We start from the raw sequence: 26,427 nt of genomic DNA on the forward strand, positions 1-26,427 counted from the left end.
TAAAGGTATTGTGGAGGATTTTCTTTTTCCGGGTGGATCACCAAGACTATTGGTCCTCCTAGCTGTCAATCATTCTGGTGATATGTTTACGTAAGGCCGTCGTACGTGCTCGTCCCTAGGGTAGTTTTCGCTTTCTGCGCATGAATACTTTCAGGTGTATATGTGTGGTGAGCTACGGTTTCAGCCATTCATTGAAGCTCGCCGTTCTCACCGTGTTTTTTCAAAATGTCTGAGGGTCGCAAGAGAAAAAGTGTCTAGGAATTGTACGACAAGAAGAGAAAGGCCTCTGAAGAAAGAAACAAGACCGGAGTGTTTTTGGGAGAATGTTTCACACGCTGGCGTGCGCTAAAAGCACAGGTTGGGCTCTCCACTTGATGCCTCAGTCGCCAAGTTTCTACTCGACAGGTAAAGTTTGGCTATTTGGAGAAATCCATTTAAAATCACTGCTAGTGAAAGTTGATGTAAGCTCTGATTAGCGATGCTAGCCCTGGCACAAGTCACGCACCGCGCACACACGGTAAACATCTCCATTTTTGAAAAAGTGCAAATCTTCTTTCTGAAAGTAGCTTGTATGAGCCATGCCGACAGCAACTTGTAAACAGTGCGCTCTCGTGCACACGTTTAATAGGCGTTCCCTCTCGGGAGCAGGCAGAGTGTTGCACATGTGCATTTTTTCAAAAAGTGGAGAGGGCGGATCTTTTCTAAAATTCGGGATAATCCTCCACTATACCTTTAACAGTTCGGCCCGACAGAATTCAGCCTGAGACCGACAAGCCCGACATTATTCAAATGTGTTCACGCACACACAGCTCTTTTGTCAAGAATGAGTCATTTCTAAAAAAAAAAAAATATTTAAGATTATTTTTTGGGGCTTTTGCCCTTTCATTAGAAAGTGGATAGATATGAAAGTGGGGAGAGAGATGGGGGTCGAGACGCAGCAAAAGGGCAGCAGGGCGGACTCGAACCCTGGCCGCTGCAGGACTCAGCCAACATGGGGCGCACGCTCCTACTGGGTGAGCTAGAGGCCGCCCCCTTTATAAATATTTTAACATAGTTTATTCGTGACTAACGGAGGCTACAGGCCACTTGGAAGTTGGAACAAAGAAATAAAATAAGTCCTCCAGAGGCCAGCCTCCGTTTCACTTCCTCAGCATCCATTTACACGCTAATCAGAACGCATCACCTGACCTCTCGTTTACCGCGCAACTTGGAGCGCAAGCCCGAATGATAGAAATTAAGACCAGCAAAGATCTTCAGCTCTACCGCTGGACGCTCTCTCTTTTCAGTCTCTCTCTATCTCTGAGATGTCTAAAACTCTGCCGTTTCCACCAGCGGACAGTTTATTACATAGAAATGAAATGGATTATTGATCATTTTATTTCTATAGTGTGGAGCTGACTCGACCAGCTGACTTCTTATTTAACTTTTAGTTTTTGTTAAAGTGCCCATATTGTGAAAAAAGTCAGTTTTCTGGTGATTCGGGGTGTTATTTTGTGTCTGTGGTGCTTCCACGCGCATAAAAACTTTGAAAAAAACACCATCCATGGTGTTGTGAGTGAGATCTGGTTTCTGAATGTGTCCTGCCTTCAGTCTCCTGGTGAGCTGGTCAACATCTGCACGGCTTTCTACGTCACTAGCCGAAACGAGGGGACTAACCGTTAGCATGCTAGCTCATTCTCAATGGCAAAACACTTCTACAACACACACTAGTTCACCCTAATCTACAAAATAAATTGTAAAGAACTACTTCCATGTAACCTGTTCTGCAGGTATTCTACGCTAAGTGTGAAGTGCGCCCTCGTTTAGAAGAAGTCTCCCGGCTAATCCTGCCTTGTACAGGCCGAAGTTGGAGAAACAGCTAGCTAGCTCATGTAGTCCTTACCTAGCTGCTGAGCTACTAAGATGTTACAGAAGTTGAAATATCTCACTCTGTAGCTAAAACGGAGACCTGAACACAGGGTGAAAAGAGGAGCTGCAGCAATGTGCAGTACAACTAAAATATGGTGTTTTTTGAAAATGAAACCATGTAAACCTATTCTGATATAACCTCTAAATACAATTATGAACTGAGCATAATATGAGCACTTTAAATAAGGAAAAAGAGAATTGCAATACTCAATACTTCTAGAATCGCAATAAATGAAAAATACAAATCGAATCAACGCCCATTTTTCGGGACAAAAGCACATCGTCCCAGCCCTGAGAGATGCTGGCAGAAAATGGTGTAGTAAGAAAGAAAGAAGTGTGCAGCTCTATTATTTAGGCAAATACAAGAATTGGATCGGGACCCTGTATCGGTAAATTCTGTATTTTTTAAATCGGACCAGGGACATCCCTACCTAATGGTCTTTGGGCTCCTATCCTGCACCCGGCGCAGCACAAAGCCCGACGCAAGTATCTCTGCTAGTTTAAGACCGACCCAGTTGTCAGTTTCCCGTTCAGCGCCCACGTCGTTTAAATAGCAAATGCACCTGCACCCATCTGTGGCCCCATGGTCTTACAGGGAGGTGTGTTCAGGTGCATTCTGGGCCTGCTGGTCTTACAGGGAGGTGTGTTCAGGTGCATTCTGGGCGTGCTGGGCTTACAGGGAGGTGTGTTCAGGTGCATTCTGGGCGTGCTGGTCTTACAGGGAGGTGTGTTCAGGTGCATTCTGGGCGTGCTGGTCTTACAGGGAGGTGTGTTCAGGTGCATTCTGGGCGTGCTGGTCTTACAGGGAGGTGTGTTCAGGTGCATTCTGGGCGTGCTGGTCTTACATGGAGGTGTGTTCAGGTACATTCTGGGCGTGCTGGTCTTACAGGGAGGTAGTTCAGGTGTCTTACAGGGAGGTGTGTTCAGGTGCATTCTGGGTAGGCCTGGGCGAAAAATCGATTAAATGAATTAATTCGAATTTTTAGTTGCGGGCGATTTAAAAAAATAAGTAAATCGAGTTTTTGTGTAATGGCGCATTTTTGGCTCCCCGGAGCTTCCGTAGCGTTAGTTTCACATAGCAGTATGGCAAGCGACAACAACAACATCATAGCACACACGAAACAGCAACAGCAAGTGACAACATGGCTACCGGTGAGAGTGGGAAGTTTGTTCCCAAGAAAGGAATAAAATCATCTGTTGTAAGACACAAACAACATGGCAGCGACAGGGACTAACATTAATTATTATCTTAACCCGTCGTTTCATTACTTACTTATCCGTAATCTCCGCTGAAATGACCGGCAGCTCGCGGTGCTCTGTCCCCGGCTGACAGTCACCTATTCTGGGATACCTGAACCACCAGCTACCGCTGACCTGAAGGAGCACCATGCGGGGCACCAGAGGCGGTGTTGAGGAACTCTGTTGCAGCTCAACACATCTACTAAATGCTGCTGATACGACCGAGCTGTGACGGAGGTCTGTAGCGGCTTCAACAACTTGCAATCGCCGCTCTGTAGCACGGAGCTCCTCTTAGACGTTTGTTTTTATCGCTACGAAGGAGCTTATTGCTACAGGTACGCTACATTCAAGAGACCGCGGGATGTTAACGTACGTTACTCAGCAACAGGTTGAAATAGGGGCAAGGTTGCGCAATAACGTTAAAACGATTTGAACTTTTAGCGATAAAACGAGAAGTGAATTACCACCTGTATGTGTGAAAACAGCTTTATCTCACGCATCCGTTTTGTTGTTGTTGAATATATAGCCCCCTACCCCAAAAAAGAAATAAAAAAACTGGTAGGGAAAACACTCAAACCAATTTATATTTCCACAAAATTGGCATGAATAAACATAATGATATACATGCCCCACGTGTGTGTGTATGAGTCAAAACAAAATAAAACTTGTTTTGAACAATTTCTTTGTCATCTACAGATTGATTTTAAGTAGAGCGAGAAAAAAATCGGATTTAAATCTTAAATCGGATTTTTTTTTTTTTAAATCGGGGATTTTATTTTTAGGCCATATCGCCCAGCCCTAATTCTGGGCGTGCTGGTCTTACAGGGAGGTGTGTTCAGGTGCATTCTGGGCGTGCTGGTCTTACAGGGAGGTGTGTTCAGGTGCATTCTGGGCGTGCTGGTCTTACAGGGAGGTGTGTTCAGGTGCATTCTGGGCGTGCTGGTCTTACAGGGAGGTGTGTTCAGGTGCATTCTGCGGTGCTGGTCTTACAGGGAGGTGTGTTCAGGTGCATTCTGGGCGTGCTGGTCTTACAGGGAGGTGCGTTCAGGTGCATTCTGGCCGTGCTGGTCTTACAGGGAGGCCGCGTTCAGGTGCATTCTGGGCGTGCTGGTCTTACAGGGAGGTGCGTTCAGGTGCATTCTGGGCGTGCTGGTCTTACAGGGAGGTGTGTTCAGGTGCATTCTGGGCGTGCTGGTCTTACAGGGAGGTGTGTTCAGGTGCATTCTGGGTGTGCTGGTCTTACAGGGAGGTGCGTTCAGGTGCATTCTGGGCGTGCTGGTCTTACAGGGAGGTGCGTTCAGGTGCATTCTGGGCGTGCTGGTCTTACAGGTTGGTGCGTTCAGGTGCATTCTGGGCGTGCTGGTCTTACAGGGAGGTGTGTTCAGGTGCATTCTGGGCCTGCTGCTCTTACAGGGAGGTGCGTTCAGGTGCATTCTGGGCGTGCTGGTCTTACAGGGAGGTGTGTTCAGGTGCATTCTGGGCGTGCTGGTCTTACAGGGAGGTGCGTTCAGGTGCATTCTGGGCGTGCTGGTCTTACAGGTTGGTGTGTTCAGGTGCATTCTGGGCCTGCTGCTCTTACAGGGAGGTGCGTTCAGGTGCATTCTGGGCGTGCTGGTCTTACAGGGAGGTGTGTTCAGGTGCATTCTGGGCGTGCTGGTCTTACAGGTTGGTGCGTTCAGGTGCATTCTGGGCGTGCTGGTCTTACAGGGAGGTGTGTTCAGGTGCATTCTGGGCGTGCTGGTCTTACAGGGAGGTGCGTTCAGGTGCATTCTGGGCGTGCTGGTCTTACAGGTTGGTGTGTTCAGGTGCATTCTGGGCCTGCTGCTCTTACAGGGAGGTGCGTTCAGGTGCATTCTGGGCGTGCTGGTCTTACAGGGAGGTGTGTTCAGGTGCATTCTGGGCGTGCTGGTCTTACAGGGAGGTAGTTCAGGTGTCTTACAGGGAGGTGTGTTCAGGTGCATTCTGGGCGCGCTGGTTATTATTATTATTATTATTATTATTATTATTAATTGTTATTATTATTATCTGTTGCTGCTTCTGTCTTCTTGTTCAGCTCGGAGGGAAAGGCGTTCCGATCCAAGGTGGAGCTCATCGCCTACTTTCAGAAGGTCGGAGACACGACCACTGACCCCAACGACTTTGATTTCACGGTCACCGGACGCGGAAGCCCCTCCCGCCGCGAGAAGCGCCCCCCCAAGAAAACCAAGGTGGTGAAACCCTCGGGGCGAGGCCGGGGGCGGCCCAAAGGTACTCAGGCACCGACATTTACAATATCACCCTGAACTTATGTCATTGATCTCAACAGTTAGCAGAGTTCATAAGTGTTTCCTGTTCTCTCCGTTTTTGTCGTGTGTGTGTGTGTGTGTGTGTGTTTTGTTTGTTTGTTTGTTTGTTTGTTTGTGTGTGTGTGTGTGTGTGTGTGTGTGTGTGTGTGTGTGCGTACGTGTGCATCTGGGTGTGTGTATGTGCGTGCATGTGTGTGTGTGTGCGTGAATCTGCGTGTGTGTGTGTCTGTGCGTATGTATGCGTGTATGCATCTCTGTGTGTGTGTGTTTGTGTGCATATGTATGTATACATGTGTGTGCGTGTGTGTGCGTGCGTGCATCTCTGTGTGTGTGTGTATGCGTGTGTGCGTGCGTGCATCTCCGTGTGTGTGCGTGCGTGCATCTCTGTACGTGTGTGTGCTTGTGCATCTGCGTGTGTGTGTGCGTGTGCATCTGCGCGTGTGTATGTGCGTATGTATGCTTGTGTGTGTGTGTGTGTGTGCGTGAATCTGCGCTTGTGTGTGTGTGTGTGTGTGTGTGTGTGTGTGTGTGTGTGTGTGTAGGCAGTGGGAAGATGCGGCAGGCTACAGAGGGCGTGGCCATGAAACGTGTGGTTGAGAAAACTCCGGGCAAACTGCTGGTCAAGATGCCCTTTGGCAAGGCAGAGTCCTCCACCGGCGCAACCTCCACTGCCGCAAAGGTACCATCAGCCAGTCTTTAAGCCCTTTTCTGTCCTCCGAAGCTTCGATACTAATCAACAGTGAATATTTGGCGGTGGGCGGCCATGAACTAAAGCCATCTGGCGGGTTGTGTCGCTCAAACGGCCAATGTGCAGTACAACAAAAATATGTTTTTTGAAAATTAAACCATGTAAACCTATTCTGATACAACCTCTAAATACAATTATGAACCTGAAGATGAGCAGAATAATGAGCACTTTAAATTTTGACCCAGAAACACCAAAAAGTTGCATGGCCGCCCGGAAGACGACACAAGTGTTAAAAGCAAGGGGGTAAGCGAGCGTCTGGAATGCGTAGTTCCTATGGCGCCATTTAATGCTAACAAGAGATCACCTCCCGTTAGCATCCCATTGACTCCCATTCATTCTGACGTCACTCTGACAGAGAATAACTTTACATCCGAAGAGTTTAAAGACTCTATTTGTCCGTAGTTTATTTCTAAAGAAACACGACAATGTATAAAAGGCTCCATTACCTTGTAGCTCACGTTATGGCTCCGTAGCAGACGCTTTTATAACAATAGGCTAACGATTGGGTCATAACCACGAGACTTACTGTCACACAGTAGAGGAATTACCGTATAGTACAGGAGAAGCTCTCAGGCAGTTTGGACTTCCATTATCTGTTTAGGTTTAATGACTAATGTTAACTAGCATGTTAGTGATCAGTAATTAGCCTGTGCCTATGTTATCTCCTTACATATACCTACGCTCTCCGTCTCTGTAAGATTGGGAATGATTGAGATTTCTCTCGGCACAGCTACCAGAAGACTTCACACTTTCAGACAGGTTGCTCACGTCACATCTACGTTGTCTCCTTCAGTTGGAGGCTGCTCAGTAAAGCAAGAGATCACCGGAAAAGTGATTCTAATATCCTTCACTGGTCTCCGTCCAGAGACACGGGGTCTAATTGGTCCATTATATACTGTCTATGGTTAAAAGTAGGGTTGGACATCGTTTAGATTTTAACGATTCTGATTCCAATTCCGATTCTTTGAGCGGTGGAGTTGAAACGGGTTACATGGTCATTTCACAAATAAGAGGAAAGTTTTATTTTGATTCAGAGGTGGGTTGCATTTTGACAGTTGGGCTTTTTCAACATAAAATAAAGCCACGCTAGAGCGCCGCTTACGCCGCCTTCACACTGGCAGTTGAAATCGGCTCCGATACGGCTTCGAAACGACCGGAAGTCATTCATTTCCTGTGGAGATTCACAGACCCCATGCGAATGGGTCCGAACCGGGTCCGAACGAATGCGGTGCGAAGAAAATCGTGTCAGTTGGTCATCCGGATGCGTTCAAAAAATTGAACTCTTGCGAAAGGCTACGGACGGTTCCTATCCGACGGAAGTTAGCGTTGCTATGGTACTGATAAACAAACCTGCTAATGCTAATTGGTTAGCTAGCAACAGACACCGAACTATTGACATTATACCGCTATATCACATTTAACTATTGACATTATACCTCTATATATCACATTTAACTATTGACATTATACCGCTATATCACATTTAACTATTGACATTATACTGCTATATATCACATTTAACTATTGACATTATACCGCTATATATCACATTTAACTATTGACATTATACCGCTATATATCACATTTAACTATTGACATTATACCCTATATATCACATTTAACTATTGACATTATACCTCTATATATCACATTTAACTATTGACATTATACCTCTATATATCACATTTAACTATTGACATAATACCGCTATATCACATTTAACTATTGACATTATACTGCTATATATCACATTTAATATTGACATTATACCGCTATATATCACATTTAACTATTGACATTATACCTATATATCACATTTAACTATTGACATTATACCCTATATATCACATTTAACTATTGACATTATACCTCTATATATCACATTTAACTATTGACATTATACCTCTATATATCACATTTAACTATTGACATTATACCGCTATATATCACATTTAACTATTGACATTATACCTCTATATATCACATTTAACTATTGACATTATACCTCTATATATCACATTTAACTATTGACATTATACCGCTATATCACATTTAACTATTGACATTATACCGCTATATCACATTTAACTATTGACATTATACCTCTATATATCACATTTAACTATTGACATTATACCTCTATATATCACATTTAACTATTGACATTATACCGCTATATCACATTTAACTATTGACATTATACTGCTATATATCACATTTAACTATTGACATTATACCGCTATATATCACATTTAACTATTGACATTATACCGCTATATATCACATTTAACTATTGACATTATACCCTATATATCACATTTAACTATTGACATTATACCGCTATATATCACATTTAACTATTGACATTATACCGCTATATCACATTTAACTATTGACATTATACCGCTATATATCACATTTAACTATTGACATTATACCGCTATATCACATTTAACTATTGACAATATACCTCTATATATCACATTTAACTATTGACATTATACCTCTATATATCACATTTAACTATTGACAATATACCGCTATATATCACATTTAACTATTGACAATATACCTCTATATATCACATTTAACTATTGACATTATACCTCTATATATCACATTTAACTATTGACATTATACCTCTATATATCACATTTAACTATTGACATTATACCGCTATATATTACATTTAACTATTGACATTATAACTCTATATATCACATTTAACTATTGACATTATACCTATATATCACATTTAACTATCATTATACAAGACATTATACCATATATCACATTTAACTATTGACATTATACCGCTATATCACATTTAACTATTGACATTATACTGCTATATATCACATTTAACTATTGACAATATAACCGCTATATATCACATTTAACTATTGACATTATACCTCTATATATCACATTTAACTATTGACATTATACCTCTATATATCACATTTAACTATTGACATTATACCGCTATATATCACATTTAACTATTGACATTATACCGCTATATCACATTTAACTATTGACATTATACCGCTATATATCACATTTAACTATTGACATTATACCGCTATATATCACATTTAACTATTGACATTATACCGCTATATATCACATTTAACTATTGACATTATACCTCTATATATCACATTTAACTATTGACATTATACCGCTATATATCACATTTAACTATTGACATTATACCGCTATATATCACATTTAACTATTGACATTATACCTCTATATATCACATTTAACTATTGACATTATACCTCTATATATCACATTTAACTATTGACATTATACCGCTATATCACATTTAACTATTGACATTATACCGCTATATATCACATTAAACTATTGACATTATACCTCTATATATCACATTTAACTATTGACATTATACCGCTATATCACATTTAACTATTGACATTATACCGCTATATATCACATTAAACTATTGACATTATACCGCTATATCACATTTAACTATTGACATTATACCGTTATATATCACATTTAATCGCTATCGCAATGTCAACATCTTGGGCAACTTTTATCCACACAGCAGCCTTTCTATTTATATCTTTATAAGAGAGGTCAGAGAGAATCGTGAATTGAGACACTTATCACTCGTTCTAGTCTCTCTGCCATTTTTGCAAGTCGCTTCCGAAGCTTTTCAACGGTGCAGTACGACGTCCGCTGGGGGCGTGTTGCGTATTGCGGAGCTGATCTCAACTGCCAGTGTGAAGGCGGCGTTACTGTGCTCCGAGGCTGCAACACAACAAGCGCCTGGTCGCTACGGAAACCAAATGTTGCGCATGATAAATTTGTAACCCACGATCAGATTTGAAACCAAATAAACGACTCCGATGGAATCATGATTTTTGAACCGATTCCAAGTAGGAATCTGTTCTCGATTACCAATCCTAGTTAAAAGGCTGTAAAACATGCAGATGCTAATGCTGATGCTAATGCTGATGCTAATGCTAATGCTGATGCTAATGCTACCTGTTGATGTGACCCCTGCAGGTGGCGTCTCCTGTCCTGGTGCCCAAGTCCCGTCCCGGGAGAAAGAGGAAATCGGAACAGGAGCTTCCGGCCCCGCCTCAGACCACCCCCAAGAAACGGGGCAGGAAACCAGCCTCGGTCTCTGCGGCGTCATCACCGGTCGCCACGGCACCCACCTCCACGCCGTCGACCTCCGGCGGCTCGGCGGCGGCGGCGAGCTACGCCGCGGCGGCCATCTTAGCCGCCGAAGCCAAGCGGAGAGCGGCCAAGGAGTCGTCCGCCAAACTCGTTGTCCAGGAAACAGCCCTGCCGATCAAAAAACGCAAAACGAGAGAGACGGTGGAGGAGAGGGAGATCGTTCCCGCGCCGGCCGCTACCACGACAACCGAGACCGAGAGACGGGTAACCGTAGAGACGGAGGAGGCAACGGGCAAAGGGGAGGAAGCTCGGACCTCAGAGCCTCAGCCCGCGCCGTCTGAGAAGAGCCAGTCGCAAACGCAGAAGCAGCCGACAGCTTCCGCCGAAAGCCAACCGCGCGGACACAAGGCGCACAAAGGCAGGAAGCACAAGGAGAAATCGGGAATAGCGGCCGGAGACGGAAGAAGCCGAGGTCAGGACGTAGGGGAGGATGTGGGAGACAAGGGAGGAGAGGGGGGGAGAAGTAGCAGCAGCAGCAGCAGTAGCATCAGCCCGTCAAAAAGCCACAAAAGGAAGGAGCGGCCGCCTCACAAACACCATCATCATCATCACCACCACCGGCATCATCGCCACCAACATTCCTCTGCCTCACCGATGGACCTGCCTCCTCCTCCCCCTCCTCCTCCTCCTCCTCCTCCTCCTCCTCCTGCACCCCCCAGCCAGTCCAGACCAGACGTCAAGCCCCAGACTGTGCCTCAGCTCACCGCCCAACAACCACAGCACGCCCAGCAAGCTCCTCCCAAACCGCAGTCGCAGTCCGCCTCTGATCCTCGGCATCATTCCCTTCAACAACGCCCCCAGACCCAGACCCAGACCCATCCCCGTTCCCAGCAGCACCCCCAGTCTCCCACCCAGCCCCAAGCCAAGCCTCGGTACCCAGCGTCCCAGCCCTCTCCTACCAGGCACGTCTTGCCCCAGCCGCGGTCCCAACCACCCCAACAACCCCAAACCCACAGTCACGCCCAGGCCTCCCAGCAAAAACCCCAATCGCAGCCTGTTCACTCCCTAACCGCGCACCAAACCCAGCTTCAGGCTCAGCACGCTCCACCTCAGTCCCCATCGTCCATCCTGCACGTTCATCCGCCCCAAGCGAGGCACCCGCACCCGCAAACCCAGCCTCCCGCTGTGCTCCAACCTCAGACGCAGCCCAGGTACCCGTCTCAACACCAAGCCCCCCAGCTCAAACAACAGTCTCAACCCCAGCCGCGGCCTCACCTCCAGCTCCAACCGCAGCCCAGGACCGCAGCCCAAACTCCGCCTCAATCCCAATACAGAATCCCAGCGCAAACTCCGACTCAGCCGCAGTCCAGATCCCCCGCCCAAACGCAGCCTCAACCCCAATCCAGGAACGCAGCGCAAACTCCGACTCAATCGCAGCCCAGGAACTCGGCGCAAACTCCGACTCAGCCGCTGCTCTCCAGAGCCACGGTCCAACCGCACCTGCAGCCCCAGCCGCAGACGAGACACCCATCTCAGCAACACCAACTCCAGACTCAATACAGACCGCAACCCAGACAGTCCGTCTCCGTCTCTCAGCCGAGGCCGCCGCAGTCCCAAGCACAACCGCGCCCACACTTTCAGCGGGTCCAATCGCAGCCCAGACCCCCCCAGCCCCAGCTCCCTCAGCTCAGCAGGCCCCACGTCAACGTGCAGCACCTCTCGTCGCACCGATCGTCTCCCAGCCTGACCGCCAGGACCAACCCGGCCGGCAGCGCGCAGCCCAACCAGAGCGAACAGCCCCAAGATCTGAGCACCACGCGGCCGAGAAGCCGAGACGTCGGCGGCGGCAGTAGCGTTGGCGTCGAAGGCGTCCGGGCGGCAGAAGGGAGAGCGGAGCCGGCCCAAAGCAGAGAGGTTTTAAGCGGAGAAAGGGGGTCGAACAGCAACTCGAGGCCTCCTCCCGGCGCCGTGGCTTCCGAGTCGGGAGTCGGGGGGCTCGTTCCCGGGCCGAGGCTCCGGGCAGAACCGGACGCAGCGGGAGAAGGCCGGGAGCTCAGAGACATCGTACCGCAGTCTGCCGTCCCCTGTCCCAGCCGCGAGGAAACCGTAGAGTCACGGACTGCCGTCAGCGAAAGAGTCAGCTGATTGGTCGGTTGCAGACGAGCCGGCAGGTCGGTCGGTTAGACTTTTTGGCGGACGGAAGGACGGAGTCAGCCACCAGGTTGGGGGAGAAGAAGAAGAAGAAGAAGAAGAAGAAGAAGAGGAGGAGGAGCGTGACCGGGCTGTTCACGGAGGTTTTAATGAGTCGTTAGATGGATGGATCAGCGTCACACAGCGCTGGTTTTGGCGGCCGGGGGGGGACTGTTCGCAGCTTCACCTCCCGTCTGATTCTGTTTCTGGAGACTCGGTAAAGTTCGGGATTCTGAGAGCCAACGTGGCGCTGAGGGACAGCTGGAGAAGAAGAACGGGATAGTGTCATTTTTTTTTTTTTTTTTTTAGGAAAAACAAAATGGAAAAACCCCCGATTTTAAAAACAAAAACAAAGTGTGTGTGTATATATATAATCAAAAGGCAGCTGTTGTGTCCCGCTAGTTTCCGAGGGGAGGAGGGGTTGGGGGTGGGGGAGGAGGAATAGTTTGGAACTAAAAAAAACTCAACGCTTAACAACACATTACTCTGAACAAAACGTTGCTTCCGAAATATAACCTGTTTTATTTTTATTTTTTTTTCGCATTTTGACAGTTTGTTGGGTTTTTTTTTGTCTCTTGTTATACAGCTTTAAACTCTTGATATTATTGACTGAAGGCCCCTTACTCATCGCCGTGCTGCTGACTGACAGTCCCTTATTTAAAGTCCTGCTCCTGACTGACCTTCTCTCACGAAAGACTCCTCCTAAAGAGGAGGCGAAGCTCCCTCCCCCTTGGGACCTCATTTTGGAAAGAATATGTACGACAGTGAACGTGGGAGAGACCAATCTTCGTTTTATTTTAATCCCGTGTGAATTGAGTCACGAAATACACATATGATGTTCGTCAGTTTAAAACAGTGGTTCTCAACCTTTTTTGGCCCTATACATAATCTAATCCTTACCGCACCGCACCCCAATCAAATAAGATGTAGGCTAGTTGCCCTGAATATTAATGATTAGGCCCTGTTGTTGTTGTTGTTAAAGGGATACTCCACCGTTTGTTGAAATAGATCTTATCACGGTCTACCCTGTCTGTAGATAGGTGGGCCAACGCATTTTTTGTCTCAATGCAAGTAATTAGGTTGTTTTTTTTGTCTTTTGTTGGCTCACTTTTACCACAACATGCTAACCGGCAACATAGGATTCCATTCACTACGCTAAGCTAACTAGCGGTGGCGCTGCCGGTGTTGCACCGGACTAAAACGATGCATGCACAAAAAATGCGTTGGCCCACCTATCTACAGCTAGAGGAGACCCCACCTATCTACAACTAGGGGAGACCCCACCTATCTACAGCTAGAGGAGACCCCACCTATCTACAGCTAGAGGAGACCCCACCTATCTACAGCTAGAGGAGACCCCACCTATCTACAGCTAGAGGAGACCTCACCTATCTACAGCTAGAGGAGACCCCACCTATCTACAGCTAGAGGAGACCGTGATGAGCCCTATTTCAACAAACGGTGGCGTATCCCTTTAAGAAAAATCATATAATTGTATGAAAAATGTTCAACGGCTATGTTCATAAAAGAATTTATCATTAAAGATACATTATGTCATTGTTTGATGGAGACTTTAAAGTTCACAACAGGACTGATTCATAACGCTGCAGTTTTAAGATTTAAGATGAAACGTCCCGTTACCGTGAAGGCAGCACGGAGCTGACCGATACCTCGTCTAAACGTACATGGTTAGTTTGAAAAAGACATTTCCCTTCGTTTGTGCCCTTCGTTTACACGCAAACAGAGAATTCGCCTCTGAAAAAGATTCTTTCTAAAAACTGCGGCCAAAGTGGAGATTTTGGAAAACTTCGTTTGCACGTAAAGTGAGACAAACGGAGGTGATTCGTTGCTGTTTTTGCTATTTTCTGGATTCTGATTGGCTAACGCGGGCTTGAATTCCCGTTACACCGCCACCTACAGGTATCTGCTAGCTGCCTGTCCCCTGAACACACTGTAAAAAACATCTCCTCACTATCTGCTAGCTGTCTGTCCCCTGAACACACTGTAAAAAACATCTCCTCACTATCTGCTAGCTGCCTGTCCCCTGAACACACTGTAAAAAACATCTCCTCACTATCTGCTAGCTGTCTGTCCCCTGAACACACTGTAAAAAATATCTCCTCACTATCTGCTAGCTGCCTTTCCCCTGAACACACTGTAAAAAATATCTCCTCACTATCTGCTAGCTGCCTTTCCCCTGAACACACTGTAAAAAATATCTTCTCACTATCTGCTAGCTGCCTGTCCCCTGAACACACTGTAAAAAACATCTTCTCACTATCTGCTAGCTGCCTGTCCTCTGAACACACTGTAAAAAACATCTCCTCACTATCTGCTAGCTGTCTGTCCCCTGAACACACTGTAAAAAACATCTCCTCACTATCTGCTAGCTGCCTGTCCCCTGAACACACTGTAAAAATCGCGGTCTCTGTCCTGTTTGACAATACTTAGAACGTCAACAAGAACATCGCTTAGAGCACCTTTAAAGGCGTACTATGCAACTTTTCCAGCTTGGCTCCCCCTACAGGTCGTCTCATTGGAACGACATGGTATGCCTTTAAAATTTGGAACAGAGAATCAGATTCAAAACCAACTTTTTCAAAACAATTCCAATATTTCCAATAGTTTCTCGATGCCAAATCCTACTCCACGTTCACTACCATAGATATTTTTTACTAAAAAAAACCATGGCGATCCAATGGAAGGGGCGGGACTTTGCCTCTTTCTGGACTGACACTCCCTCACTGAAACTAGTCCAGGACTGACACTAGTCCTGGACTGACACTAGTCCAGGACTGAAAGCCTCAGAGGTGATGTGGGGCGGTGGTTTGCACCTTAAACTGGTTTCTTAGAAATCTCACAATTGTTTAGTTTTCTCATCCCCATTTTTCCGTTAAGCCCACCAATAAACCAAGAGGGCCTGTAATGTTTTCCATCCACTTCCACACAGACCCCCCTACAGGTAGCGAATCAGATGCATGAGTATTTATATTCATGACTTCAACTCAGACCTCATTCTGAACCGAGGTTTTTTCTATTTTTAGCCCATTTTTAATATCGTTTGAAGTATTTGAACAACTTGAGGAGCAGTTCAATTTCATCCAAAGTGTCAAATAATAACAGAAGTTATCTTAGGACACTTTACAGATGGTGCAGGTCTAGACTAGGGCTGCACGGTATGAGGGGAAAATATCTTGATAACGATATTACTTTGCGATAAATAAACAGATATTAAAGTTGCTTTCTAGTCTGGGTAACCCCAGCCCGATCTGCCGGCGGTTTGATTCCTCCCTGCAGCTCAGGCTGGGTAAACCTGTACGTTTATCTATCCTGCTTCCGTTACAAATCTGCGGGGAACCAATCACAGACTGGCTTATCCACCTGGCGCGCTATTGGCCGGTTTAACACGATGACGATAGAGAAGCGACCGAGCAGCTTCTTGTTTACATTCAACGTGGCGGCCACCGAAGAGTAGCAGCCCGGTCGATGGCGCTGTCGTTGCTAGGTCACCCAGATCGTTGCTCTGATTGGTTGAAGGACTATCCAATCACGTACAGAGGCATTTGAACTATGCCCGTTGATCACGCCTCTTGTGCCGTAGAAAATACAGAGCAGAAAACATAGAGCTTGGTCTGCCGATAGCCAGCCTAGCTGCTTTCTGTATTCTGCTAAAATACAACAAACTGCTTGTTGGATTTAAAACTAATGAAAGGAAATCATTTTCAACTTTCTTTTATTGAACAAATTGAACAATGAATTAAATATAAAAGGCAGTGCTGAAAAAAAGTGAAAATGCAGTTTTCTGCTGATGTTTTTCTCTCAACTAAGACGTGAAAAATCTTGGTCTTTCCGCAATGTGTCGCAGCCTTTTCGCGATGAGTTGATATCGTGATGATGATGGAAAATGATATATTGTGCAGCCCTATTTACAGAGACCCAACAATTCCCCACAAGAGACAGCGGCGAGGAAAAACGTCCTTTAAAGGTCCCATGACATGCTGCTTTTTGGATGCTTTTATATAGACCTTAGTGGTCCCCTAATACTGTATCTGAAGTCTCTTTTATATAGACCTTAGTGGTCCCCTAATACTGTATCTGAAGTCTCTTTTATATAGACCTTAGTGGTCCCCTAATACTGTATCAGAAGTCTCTTTTATATAGACCTTAGTGGTCCCCTAATACTGTATCAGAAGTCTCTTTTATATAGACCTTAGTGGTCCCCTAATACTGTATCAGAAGTCTCTTTTATATAGACCTTAGTGGTCCCCTAATACTGTATCAGAAGTCTCTTTTATATAGACCTTAGTGGTCCCCTAATACTGTATCTGAAGTCTCTTTCCCGAAATTCAGCCTTGGTGCAGAATTACAGCCACTAGAGCCAGTCCCACAATGAGCTTTCCTTAGGATGTGCCATTTCTGTGTCTGTAGCTATTGAGGAGGAGAGAGGGGGCAAGGTGGAGGGGGTGGCCTTGACCAACTGCCACTTTGCTTGTTTGAAAGCCATGATGTCTCTCTCTCATGGGTGGGCCAAATTCTCTGGGTGGGCAAAGCAGAGAAAGGGGAGGTAACCTTGCTCCTTATGACCTCATAAGGAGAAGATTCCTGATTGGTCCATCTGAGCTTTCATTTTCTCAAAGGCAGAGCAGGATACCCAGGGCTCGGTTTACACCTATCACCATTTCTAGCCACTGGGGGACCATAGGCAGGCTGGGGGAACTCATATTAATGTTAAAAAAAACCTCAAAGTGAAATTTTCATGCCATGGGACCTTTAAACGAGCAGAAACCTCTAACAGACCCTGGCTCTCAACGACAGCGGAGTCAGCGGTTTGATAAGAAAACGTTGAGCGCTCCTCATTCGGTTTTTCAAGTATTTCAGACGGGACGAGCTGTTCTTCCAGGCCAGAGTCTAGAGTTCTTCCATACTCGTCTTCATCCAATCTGTTTGTTTTGGTATTGTGATTGTTTCCAAAGGAAGCGCTTTTAATACGAAACCAAACCCACTTCTTTTTTTTTTTACAGTAGCTTTATTTTTTAGTTTGTAGTCTTCATGAAAGAGTGGGGAAATGGACTCATTATTTTTTTTATTATTATTATTATTATTATTATTATTGTGTCTTTGTGTTGAATGTCTGGAACAGTTTGCACTCCTCTAGTTTGTACAATCAACCGCCTGCATGTCGCTCGGAGACCCTGCAGGCCTCGAACCGGAGCCGCACGTACGCAGAGCTCGAGGGGAGGGGTTGGAGTGGGGGTGGGGTTTTACTGTCGGCCATGTTGGTGACGTGAGGGAAGACGTTCTGCAGAAGTTAAACCCCTGAGGGTGGTCTGGGTTCAGCTTCATGTGGAGTCGCAACAAAACCAACTCAAATTCAGTGAGCAAGAAATCCAACTTTGAGTCTGTGAGTTCACATCTGAGAGCACGAAGGAGAAGTTCTTCTCAGGCTACGTTTTGACTTTAAAAAAACTACTTTTTGCTACGTTTCCCCCTCTCATTCCCCCTGTTCTGGCATTTCCCCCGTCTCATTCCCCCTGCTCTGGTGTTTCCCCCTCTCATTCCTCCTGCTCTGGTGTTTCCCCCCTCTCATTCCCCCTGCTCTGGTGGTTCCCCCTCTCATTCCCCCTGCTCTGGTGTTTCCCCCCTCTCATTCCCCCCTGCTCTGGTGGTTCCCCCCCTCATTCCCCCCTGCTCTGGTGTCCCCCCCTCTCATTCCCCCTGCTCTGGTGGTTCCCCCTCTCATTCCCCCTGCTCTGGCATTTCCCCCTCTCATTCCCCCTGCTCTGGTGGTTCCCCCTCTCATTCCCCCTGCTCTGGCATTTCCCCTCTCATTCCCCCTGCTCTGGTGGTTCCCCCTCTCATTCCCCCTGCTCTGGCATTTCCCCCTCTCATTCCCCCTGCTCTCGTTTCCCCCCTCTCCAACCTCCCTACGTGGATTTTCGCCTTTTCATACTACTCGCTACGGCGTCAATTCACACGCAATCGCCAGGTTAATGTAAGTCAATGGAGGCCAAAAGGCTTCGATAAACACGCTAAAAAGCGAATATGCGTCTTGATAACACGCCAATAATGGCGTACGAATTGGCGCGTCATACATAATGCCACTTCACGAGATCAGTCTGCGCAGAATGTGTCCCTGTGAACGTCTCCTGAGCTCTCAGATCTGAACGTACGGACGCTGTCTGAATGTCGATGCTCTCTCGGTTGATTTGGCGTCGATAACTAGGGTTGGGCATCGTTCGCACGTTCACGATTATTCGTTTTGATTCCGATTCTTTGAGGGGTGGAGTTGAAACGGCTCACCTGTTTGTTTCCACAGACGAGAGGTGGTTTTACAGTTCTTCCCGGGCTGTTTCAACGTAAATTAGAGCCAAAGGTCGGAGCCCCCCTGCTTACTGTGCTCCGTGGCTGCAACACAACAAGCGCCTTGAAGTACGGCAACTGCTACGGAAACCACATTTTCCAGAAGTTTCCAATAAAGAAACGATGCGTAATCTTTCCAGGTTGGAAACCGGTTCTCGATGCCCAATCCTATCGATAAACGTAGAAGTTTTGCACCTTGGTGTTCACTTTCTTTCTGTGGCGAAGGCTCGCGCACTTTAACTTTAACAATGACGTTGGGAAGAAATTGAGCTTTTCACCCGTTAAACGGAAAACAATGACAATACCTTGAATGTCTTCATCCTGGATCCAATAAATGTGCCTCGATCTTTAAAGTCCTTGCCCTCTGACCTGGGCTGAATCTCACTTCTCTTAAATTGCATCCATGTTTCCTCCACTTGCTTCCCTTCCTCGTGTCTTAGTCCGTCCCACCAAGGACGCACGGGAGAGACTCGAGGAAATCATGCGAGGAAACGAGGGAATGTGTTTGTAGAGGGATGAGACGTCCTTTCCTCTGAATCGTCAGGTGAATTCATCAGCTGTTTGGGCGGAGTTATCAACGGGTTTCAGCTGCACAGCTTCCAGGATGGCTGCTCTCTGTATCCTCGCTCATAGCTCCTCAGAGATCCCTCCTCCATCCTCACTCATAGCTCCTCAGAGATCCCTCCTCCATCCTCACTCATAGCTCCCTCAGAGATCCCTCCTCCATCCTCTCTCATAGCTCCTCAGAGATCCCTCCTCCATCCTCACTCATAGCTCCTCAGAGATCCCTCCTCCTTCCTCGCTCATAGCTCCTCAGAGATCCCTCCTTCTTCCTCACTCATAGCTCCTCAGAGATCCCTCCTCCATCCTCTCTCATAGCTCCTCAGAGATCCCTCCTCCATCCTCTCTCATAGCTCCTCAGAGATCCTTCCTCCATCCTCTCTCATAGCTCCTCAGAGATCCCTCCTCCATCCTCTCTCATAGCTCCTCAGAGATCCCTCCTTCTTCCTCACTCATAGCTCCTCAGAGATCCCTCCTCCATCCTCTCTCATAGCTCCTCAGAGATCCCTCCTCCATCCTCTCTCATAGCTCCTCAGAGATCCCTCCTCCATCCTCTGGGAAAGGAATAAGACCTTTGAGGCGGCCTTTCACGAAGGAGGGACAGAACCACTTCCGGTTTTAGCGAGGAGATATCAAAGAAGAGAACTTAGTCTACATTTACATCGCTACGTTTTGGTTTAAAAATGAATATATTTTGCTACGTTTCCTCCCTCTCATTCCCCCCTGCTCTGGCGTTTTCCCCCCTCTCATTCCCCCTGCTCTGGCGTTTCCGAGCCTCTTAACCGGAGACGTTTGGAAACGCTTCTGACCCGTTTTGGTTTGGAGTCTGCGGGGTTGTGTTGCAGTATCAACGGCCGCCAAACGGAGACCTTCGGCAACGCCGATGCCGATGCTTCGCTGCCAGAACGACTTCCAGTTCGAGCCGAGAAGCGAGGAGATATCAAATGAGGGAAGTGAGATTCAGCCCGGGATGCTCCGGTCGGTCACTTCGTTGCATCATCGTGACCTCACACAGGCGATGTCGTTTTGAGTCCACCTGAGGCTGAAGCGGCCTCGCCACCTCTGCGTACTTGGCGCTCTTCCTGCCGCCCGGTCCACCTGTCAGCATGCAGTCTCTCAACGCTGCAGAAATCAAACGTCCCTCCGTGAACGGACTCGCTCAGCAGGACTCGCCCCCCCCTCCGGCACACAAACGACAGTAACCAGCCACCATATTGCATGTTCCAGAGTTTAGTGCCTATAATATTGTGCGTCTTGCCAGGAGCCACCATGTCAGCCAAGCCATGTTGTGTTTCTAGACTTTAGTAGTGATGTGTGTGGTGACTTCATAGTTGCTAATATTGAGGATGAATATTCTGCTTTTACTCTGGTTGGAATTCAGTGGAAACTCCAATACACTGTCACTGTAGACAAAACTAGTTTTTACTGTTTTCTTATTTTTTTCTTTCTAACTAAAAGCGTTTGTTGTCCCCTGATCTGTGGTCGTCTAAATGATTCTCACACACAAACCGGTGGGGGGGTGGGTGGGGCAGGGCCCTGAAAGTTTTCTCAAAAACACTGAATCTTTTAGGCTGACTTGACTATCTTTTAGAGGCTGTTGCGGGCTCAGTTTTAAAGCTAGAGTGAAGCAAGGCAAGGCAAGTGGGGCTGCACGATATGAGGAAAATATGCAATAACGTTGTTGAATATCACAATAACGATATTACTTGAAACAGATGAACCGATATTAAAGTGTACTCAAGTCTCTGAGTGTCTTTCGCGATGTGTTCATTGCGCCAGTTGATATCGATATATTGTGCAGCCCTAAAGGCAAGGCAGCTTTATTTGTACAGCACGTTTCAGCAACAAGGCAATTTAAAGTGCTTCACATAAATTAAGATGAAACTTTGTGTGTTGACACAAAGTTTTCTTGCATTGTCTGTTCTCACAATAAACAGATAATAAAATCACAAAAAAAACATCTGACACGCACACACAGACATACACAGACACACGCACACAGACAAAGATACAGACACACGCACAAACACAGATGCACACAGACACAAACATATACACGCACACACACAAACACACATAGACACAGACACAAAGATACAGACACACACGCACAGACACACAAACAGACGCACACAGATACACATACACGCACACACACAGACACATACACAGACGCACACACACAGACACAAACATACACACGCACACATACACGCACACACAAACACGCATAGACACAGACACAAAGATACAGACACGCACGCACACACGCACAAACAGATGCACACAGACACACACACGCACACAGACACATCCCTTTTGTATTCTGAATTTAGCTGTCTCTGCAGTTTAACTTGTTATTACAAAGATATGAAGCAGTACGCTTGCCAGTGTGACCACACACACACACACACACACACACACACACACACACACACACACACACACACACACACACACACACATATGCACCCATTCTGCTCACTGTTGGTCTTTTTACATCCTCCTCATTGGTTCCTCAATCAACCAACGCCTTTAAAACACACAGACATTAGGTGCAGTCTTTGACTGCTTATCAGCAGGTTTGCTTTGGGCTTATCTGGTTGACATTGTTAAACTACTTTACCCAGAATGCTACGAAAGATAGGGGCACAATGGAGGCTGGGGGTGCCCTCTGGGTTAATGAGAGAGGGCTTTCACATCGTAAGAGCAAACATGCCACAAGCTAATGTGTGTGTGTGTGTGTGTGTGTGTGTGTGTGAAGGGTCAAGATGTCAGAACAAGGTGTGGCAGTTTTTTGGTATTTCTTCAGTTTTTTCAGGTGGGGGCTGGTGGATGTGATGCAAAGACTGTGTGTGTGTGTGTGTGTGTGTGTGTGTGTGTGTGTGTGTGTGTGTGTGTGTGTGTGTGTGTGTGTGTGTGTGTGTGTGTGTGTGTGTGTGTGTGTTGAGGGCGGTTCCAACCAGAGAAAGCCCTCAATTTAGATATAGCCTGAGTATGCGTCACTGAAGTGAATGAATGGCTGTCAGCTGCAGCAGGATGCAGCATATGTGTATAGTTTGTATGTTGTTGTGTTGTGTGTGTGTGTTGATGTGTGTGTGTGTGTGTGTGTGTGTGTCTGTGTGTCTGTGTGTTGATATTCAGGTGCCTCAGAGTGGGAGTAAGGAGATCAGCGGTCTTCTCTCTCACCTCATCCATTGTACATATGAGCCTCTGCGAGCTCACCACTGGTATCCATCTTACTATCTGTGTGTGTGTGTGTGTGTGTGTGTGTGTGTGTGTGTGTGTGTGTGTGTGTGTGTGTGTGTGTGTGTGTGTGTGTGTGTGTGTGTGTGTGTGTGTGTGAGACATTGTATATGTCCGTATAGCCTATTTGACTCATTGGTAGTTGTGCAACGTATTCTGTGGCAACAGATGGTAGGCTTACATAAATCATGGATTCTTGGCAGTGTGGAAGTCATGTCCATGTTCTCCTACATTACAACACCAACAAACCTGTTCTTTCTATTTCCCCAAATTTTTTGACTCGTTTTACTTTCCCATTTCACAGAATAAATAATATATATATATATATTAATAATATTTATTTATTATTTACAACTGATAATTATCTATTGATTTATTTTACTGTTTCAACCACATTTCACAGGTTTTATTTGGACGCTATTTTTATTTTTTCTACGCTTTGTGTCTGTAATTTAATTGATTTACATTGAAAAAAATATTATTTTATATGTATTTTCACAAAAAATCTTTTTTAAATCCTTTTGTAAATTAACAAATTATTATTTTAATTTTTTAAATGTGAATGAAACAGGGAAATGAGAGAACAAAGGAGTTTTTAAAGCTAATAATCTAAAATTCAATAACTTCAATATTAGCAAATGTACGAATATTATGTCAAAAAGTCTGTGTAGTTCTGAAGATATTATAGGCTACATATATTTAGAAACAGATGTTTGTTTTCATTTACCTATGCTGTGCTGTAAGTTATAAAGAAAGGAAATAGAGCACAAAGAGAAGGAAAGAAGAGAAGGAAAAAGAAGCTAAACGCTGTTGAGGAGAAACCGATAGAGAGGAGCAGGGGGATGGAAGAAGAGCAGGAGATGAGGAGTGTTTTATAGCAGAGAGACGGTTTAGTATGGAGGATCTGTGTTTATAGCCAATACGCTGGCTCGGGGGTCATCTAGGGTCCAACGCCCTCCGTAACTCCTAATCCACAAGATTTTAACACGAAACTGCAGAAAAACCACCATGATTTCCTCTCTCCCTAATTCAGGAAACACACACACACACACGCACACACACACACACACACACACACACACACACACACACACACACACACACACACACACACACACACACACACACACACACATACCCGTTTTTGTTATCCGGTGGGGACTCATGACATAGCTTAATGTACATGGGAACCCTTTCTAAACTACCACTTCTAAATGAGCTAGAGACATGGTTTCAACTCCAAAAATTCTTTTTTTGATTCTGGGATCCTGAAAATCACTTAAAATGTTAGGATTTCACAAATAAAGGTCAAACCTGACATTCACCAACTCTATGGGGACACATGGCAAATTCTTTTAATATTTACAATATTTATACCCCCATTCCATTGAAATACTCCTCCTTCTATTATATAATTTTTTTTTCAGCTATAAAGACCACATATTTACTTTTATCACTCGTTGTTGTATAGTACAGGTGAAATAATTAAAGAGCCACCAGGTGACGCCTCCATGGTTTTGTTTTTTATGTTTTGATGCTCCTCTTGCCTGTCTTAAGTTTGTTTTGGCCATTTAATGGTTTTTTAATTAACTGTTTTCTGATTCTGCAAGGGTGGACAAGCTGGTTTAAAGAGAGTAGCTCTGCTCGCAAACAGACCTGTTATGCCCTATCCTCCACTCAAACACCAGACTACTGACATCACAATAAAACCGCTGGATCATATTTATACCCTATATACCCTCATTGATAAACATATAAAAGAATATACATGCTTTTTATTTACTTTCAAAAAGCTTTAGTGTATATTTGACACAAGATTGTTCTACAAAGCTACTGAAAGTAATGTAAAGGGCATTTTAATGACTTTTTAATGAACGCAGGACTTTGTATGCTGTACAAAAATGTAAAACAAAATGCCAATTAGAATTTGGCTAAAACTCATTTGAGTTGTGTGTTTGAACCAAGTGCACTCCATACCAGCGCAGGTGGGGGTCCGTCCACTTACAAAACAAGAATTGAATCAATAAGATAACACACTATTGACACCTTGCATGCAGAGTTCTGTAAGCTTCTCCTACATGTCAAGAGGAAAACTAAATATAATGCAAAGAGGCAGAATTAGGCCAGTTTATCAGAACTTAAAACCAAAAATAAGCAATTAAATTTTGGACACATCTAAACATAGTGACCCCCTCTCATATTATCAAGTGCCAAGAGATGAACAAAAATGGACACCCGCTTACCCAACTGAGTTCACAAACCTGTTCCACCAAAGCATCAGCAACATAACAAACAACTCAACTAGATTACACTGACATAAACAAAACTACATCATCTATTTTCCAATAGATGATGTAGTTTTGTTTAAAAACTACATGTTTTGTTGCTCTAAATCAACAGGACACCATAGCAGATTATTTGAGCATGGTTACGGATCGGCACAGTACAGACTGAGTGCGCACAGCCTTGCCATTGAAAAACAGGTGACAAAGGAAAACCTGGCGCTCCTGTAGAGCAAAGGCTGTCCACTGATTGCACCCTTAGTGAGCCTAAAACAGAGCCAAACTTCCTCACTTAACATGTCAAATATATAAACATTTGGAAACTATATTTCCAATGAATATATATAAGAACCAAAAATGTTTTCTATAGCTCTCAGATTAAATTATATTACCAGTCCTACTGGGAGAGGACACTAAGAGCTGTGAGCAGGCAGCAGTCTGTGTTGCTTCCATAAACTGAGGGACAGTGAGTGACAGCAGTTGCCTGCACCTTGTAAATTTGTTTTGTTAATTTTTCTTCGTTTCCTGTCGGTATTGTTCCAACCAACCTTTGACTTGTAGTACTTTATATATTCTGGTTCATTCAGGAAATGCCACAGAAGCAATGGTGTTTACATTGCAGATTAACTTTATTATCACAACTCATCCATATACAAATTAATTTGTCCTGGCTCTTTGCTATGATCATTCCTTCTCCTTCACCTTATTGTCTTACTTCCTACAAACCTGTCTGTCTCTGCTGACCTCGATTTCTCTCTACAAACCTGTCTCTCTCCCTGTACGTATTTCTCTCTTTACCTCTGTTTCTTATTTTAAAAAATGTTCAGGAACACTTTCTTCTTCTACTCACCCATCTATCTCTCCCTACATAGCTCTCTCTCTAATATACATACCTGTCTCACTCTCTAATCTACATACCTGTCTCTCCTCCTTTCTACATACCTGTCTCTCTCTACATACCTGTCTCTCTCTACCTACATACCTGTCTCTCTCATTTCCTACATACCTGTCTCTCTCCCTGCAAACCTGTCTCTCTCTACAAACCTTTCACTCTCTACAACCTGTGTCTCTCTCTACCTCCATTTCTCCAACCACCCATGACCGACTACCACAATGTTCTTTAGGATAAAATGTAAATGACATCACTCAATGAAATAATAGTCAGAGCATGTTGACATATTAAATTTGAAAACAAAAGAGCTTTAACAATCTTAATAAAATGTCGTTGCATGCTCAGATATGAGCTGAATTCAAGTAAGCGCTGTACCTAGTTGTGGGATTGTAGAAGTACTTAGATGGCAAAAAAGAATTATGTTCAGTGATTACAATTTAGATTTCCATTGGTTATTTTCTAGACGCTTTAAAGTATCAATGCGTTCTTCACATAGAACTTAACTGCCTGCCAGCTCTTTTCCCCTAAGCACCTCTGAGGATCCCTTTGATA

General features: G+C 45.1%; 1 protein-coding gene across 1 annotated transcript in view; it reads left to right on the plus strand.

Annotated features, from left to right (window-relative positions):
• The window catches only part of mecp2 (methyl CpG binding protein 2), a 29,168-nt gene extending 15,599 nt beyond the window's left edge, over window positions 1-13,569 (plus strand). The window contains exons 4-6 of the mRNA XM_039801731.1: window positions 5,201-5,394; window positions 5,975-6,111; window positions 10,228-13,569. Of these exons, the coding sequence (XP_039657665.1) occupies window positions 5,201-5,394; window positions 5,975-6,111; window positions 10,228-12,489 (2,593 nt within the window). The 3' untranslated portion in view covers window positions 12,490-13,569. The remainder of the gene's footprint in view (window positions 1-5,200; window positions 5,395-5,974; window positions 6,112-10,227) is intronic.
• The last annotated feature ends 12,858 nt before the right edge of the window (window positions 13,570-26,427 follow it).

The sequence above is a fragment of the Perca fluviatilis genome, chromosome 5 (assembly GCF_010015445.1).
Source record: "Perca fluviatilis chromosome 5, GENO_Pfluv_1.0, whole genome shotgun sequence".
NCBI classification, from domain to species: domain Eukaryota; kingdom Metazoa; phylum Chordata; class Actinopteri; order Perciformes; family Percidae; genus Perca; species Perca fluviatilis.